This window comes from Suricata suricatta, chromosome 4 (assembly GCF_006229205.1).
Source record: "Suricata suricatta isolate VVHF042 chromosome 4, meerkat_22Aug2017_6uvM2_HiC, whole genome shotgun sequence".
Lineage (NCBI taxonomy): Eukaryota > Metazoa > Chordata > Mammalia > Carnivora > Herpestidae > Suricata > Suricata suricatta.
The window spans coordinates 140,287,530-140,291,643 of NC_043703.1; the positions used below are offsets into that span (position 1 = coordinate 140,287,530).

Below are 4,114 nucleotides of genomic sequence, written 5' to 3' on the forward strand. Positions count from 1 at the left end.
TCTGTTTTGTGGTGGATATATGTGAAAAGTGAGAATTCTAGCTGTTCCTTTAAAATTTTCTTTTTTTCTTTATTTTTTTTGGTGAAGAAAGTGTTACTTTGTATGGGAAGTGTTATCTTAGTCCTGATTCTATCCAGTAAGGCGGACTTGTTTTATTTTTCTACAGATTATGTTTTGGGATTTATTATCAAAATAACCAGATTCACTAGTATCAACTGACTGATTGTAACCCAAAGAAACATTAGAGAAAGGCAGAAAAGCACGCTAGCTGCAATCGGAAGAAAATGATTCCTGATTAGATATGCATTAAGTGTTATGGACCTAAGTTTAAGCATGTCTGTCGTTTTAGATGGTTGCTTGTCATGATTCAGGTTCATATTTCCCTTAGTAGAACACCTGACTCTGTGTTAGAGGGTAAACATGGTATATCTTCTTGAAGCCTCCATTTTAGGTTGCAAATAGGAGTCTGGGAGTTTTGAGATTACAAATAGTTATTTCTGTTACTAGCGCTAGTAATACAAACATAAATGTCTTGGATTTTTGGACTAAAACAAGATTTAAAAGAGAATTTGAATTTGTGTATCACCTAGTTTCTAAGAATCTGAGTTCACTGTGTCATCAAGGTTATTTGAGGGCAAAAGCTGGAGAGGCATTGATTCTAATGGCAGGCTAGAAACACCATTAAAAACAAACTTATGTAGGGGCGCCTGGGTAGCTCAGTCAATTGAGCGTCCGGCTTCAGCTCAGGTCATGATTTCATGACTTGTGGGTTTGAGCCCCTCGTCGGGCTCTGTGCTGACAGCTCAGAGCCTGGAGCCTGCTTCAGATTCTGTGTCTCCCTCTCTCTCTGCTCCTCCCCTACTCATGCTCTGTTTCTCTCTGTCTCAATAATAAACATAAAATTTTTTTTTAAACTTATGTCAATTTTAAGAAAAAATGAAAGTCACGGCTTTAAACTGGTTTGGAGGTAAAAGTTCATGCATTTATATTTTGCTAACTTTATGTGATTTTTTTTATGGTAATGAAAAATCTCAGTCATAAATCTCCAAGAGCCTGTTAATCTACATTCATTCATACAGCATGGGCAAATAAACTCATTTATAGCAGTGGGCCTAACATTTTAATGTGTATCAGTTACCTGGAGAGCTTGTTAAAGTCTTGTTTGAAAAAAAAAATGTCGTTATCCCCAGAGATTACAATGACAATAGCTTTGTGGTAACACCTAGAGATCTCTTTCTTAGATGAACACATCAGAAGATTCTGGTCTGTAGACTATTTTTTGACTATTGTTGGAGAAACCCCAGTAGTTAAAAAAATTTAATAGTGGGAGTATATCAGAATCTTAAGGATTGTAATTTAAAACAGCTGCATGATGCAGCGTAATAGGCTTGATTTTGAATTGAACTTGTCTTCTGTAAAGGCCCATTGATAGTAGTTGTTTGCTGAACATTGGTGATGGGAAACTTGTGGCTGGCAAGAATCATGTTGCTCATCCATCATCCACCATCTTAGTAGAAAATCAGTGTCTTAGAAGTCCAAATACATTTTTCTTAGAAGTTTACATTTCTTTGGATAAAGAAATAGATAGAATATTTAATTTAATTTGAAATATCAAATATAAGGGGATTAGATTATAATTTTTTTCCAAATGGGGACATGACTTAATTACTTTATCTTTCAAAACATTATTTTGAGGGGAGTGATGAGGTTTTGGTGATGTAGACATTGTCGTACTTAATTATGAATGGATGCAATTTTGGATACCTTTCTTTTAGGTTATGAGAGCGAGAGCTCATGTGTGAGCGTGGGAGGGGCAGCGAGAGGGAGTGAGTGAATCTCAAACAGGCTCTGTGCTATCAGCACAGGTCCCGATGTGGATCTTGATACCATGGATTGTGAGATCGTGACGTGAGCTGAAATCAGGAGTTGGATGCTCAATCGACTGAGACCGACTGAGCCACCTAGGTGCCCTCATTTGATGGGGATAGGGAATTTGTTTATAAACAGAGAATAGGAATAGGAATAGAGAACCCAAATTAATAGACTCTTAAAGAGATTACTGCTAAACCTATTTTCAGATGACAGTTTCAGGGAGAAATACATTGTTATCTTCCAAATTTGCAACCTTTTTAGATGTGAAATGCTGATGGAATTGATACTAACTGTGAACATTGTGAGAAACTATTTGGATGGACAGAAGAGTGGTAAGTGATTTCCAGTTGGCCAAATATAAGAGTTTGTTGCTATATACTAAACATTCATTTGAATGACTAATTGCTCTAATACAATTGTATTCTGAACTACAGAGTTTTAAAAATATAATTTCTGAAAATGTTTAAATAAATTGGTGGTAATAAGGAATCTAAGATATTTGGATTTGGCCCAAACTTTGAAGTTTTTATCAAAGAGAATAATCAGCATTCTTCACCACAAAGGTATCTTTTGGATTGATATAGTAATACTCTGGATAGTTTTAGGTTAGATTCAGTGTGACAATGCTTGTGGTCCCAAGAGTGTATTATTTTCTATACTAGGAGTCCTATCATAGATACATAAAAGCAAATAGTATCCCTTTAGATGTATCTAAAAATAAGATACAAAGTTTTATAAATAGCATAGCAATAAAGTTTAGGTATGTGGTCACAGTACAGTGTCCATAATGAGAGAAAGGATTTAGGGAGAACTGCTGAAATTTTACTTTTAAAATTAAATGAGATTATTATAGTTGGTAAGACTTCTCAGAAACACTTTTCATTACAGTGAGAAGCAATGGACCCAAATGATGTTCTTTGATGAATAAAATTTTTACTGTTTTGCATTGAAATAAAAAATATTAGAATGTTGTAGTGAGTGTAGTTGTTATAGTGCCTACTGTAGTTCATCGATTTTAAGATGTATATTTCCCTCATTTTAACATTTCTGAAATTGATATGTTTTATAATCAGTTGCACCTTGACATTATTGTTGGTTGTGAAATAGTTGCCACTGTCTGCATATGTGTGAACTCAAGAATTAATCCTGCTTGTGTGACTGGACAACAGCAACTCATTGATGTTTTAGTTAACGGATCCTGTAAGGACCATTTGTGGAAGAGATTTCCATTCCTGGGCTGTCTTCTGAAACCTTTTGTTAGTTCCATCTTCTGCTGACACTTTTCTGAAGATCAAGTCATGTATGGCGTAGGAACTTGGATAGTGTATGTCAGTTTTTTGGACAGGAGTCCCAGAGACAATAGAACACTTTTAAAAGACACCTGGGTGTCTCAGTTGATTGAGCTTTGGACTCTTGATTTTGGCTCAGGTCTTGATCTGTGGGATCGAGCCCCGTGTCAGGCTCAGAGCTGAGCGTGAAGCCTGCCTGAGAGTCCTTCTCTCTCTCTCCCTCTTTCTCCCCCTCCCCCCTTCCCCCTCCCTCTCTCCCTACTTCTCTCCCCTGCTCCTGCTTGCCCTCTCTAAATAAATAAATAAATAAGTAAAAAAGTAAGTAAATAAATAATATTGCATAACCAATCTCGTAAATGGTACAGTGACTGTGAGTTAAAACACAATTTAGATCTCAGATTGTGAATTTGAAAACGTTAAGAAGGTTTTGAGGGGTGTCTGGGTGGCTCAGTGGGTTGAGTGACCAACTCCTGATTTTGGCTCACGTCATGATTTCATGGGTTGGTGAATCGAGAGCCCCAGTTCGGGCTCTACACTGACAGTGTGGAGCCTGTTTGGGATTCTCTCTTACCAGCTCTTGTGAACATATGCTGTCTTTCTCTTAAAAAAAGAGAATATTTTGAATTTATTTTGCTTTTTATCTTTTATTAAAATTTTTGTTTATTTTGAGAGAGTGTGCCTTCTGCATCAGGAGAAGGGTGGAGAGAGAGAGAGAGAGAGAAAATCCCAAGGAGGCCCCACTCTGTGGGCCAGAGCCCCATGTGGATCTCTATCCCACCAACTGTGAGATCATGACCTGGCTCAGTCGGTTAAGCATCTGATTTTGGCTCAGGTCATGATCTCATGGTTAGTGAGGTCAAGTCCTAAGTTGGGTTGTGCACTGACAGTGCAGCGCCTGCTTGGGATTTACTTTCTCTTTCCCTCCCTCTGCCCCTGTCCCATTTGCTCTCACT

The 4,114-nt window shown here is 37.5% G+C and overlaps 1 protein-coding gene across 1 annotated transcript in view; it reads left to right on the forward strand.

Moving 5' to 3' along the window:
- Positions 1–2,137: 2,137 nt before the first annotated feature.
- MEMO1 (mediator of cell motility 1) overlaps positions 2,138–4,114 on the forward strand; it is a 68,748-nt gene continuing 66,771 nt past the window's right edge. The window contains exon 1 of the mRNA XM_029937998.1: positions 2,138–2,204. Coding sequence (XP_029793858.1) covers positions 2,141–2,204 — 64 coding nt within the window. The 5' untranslated portion in view covers positions 2,138–2,140. The remainder of the gene's footprint in view (positions 2,205–4,114) is intronic.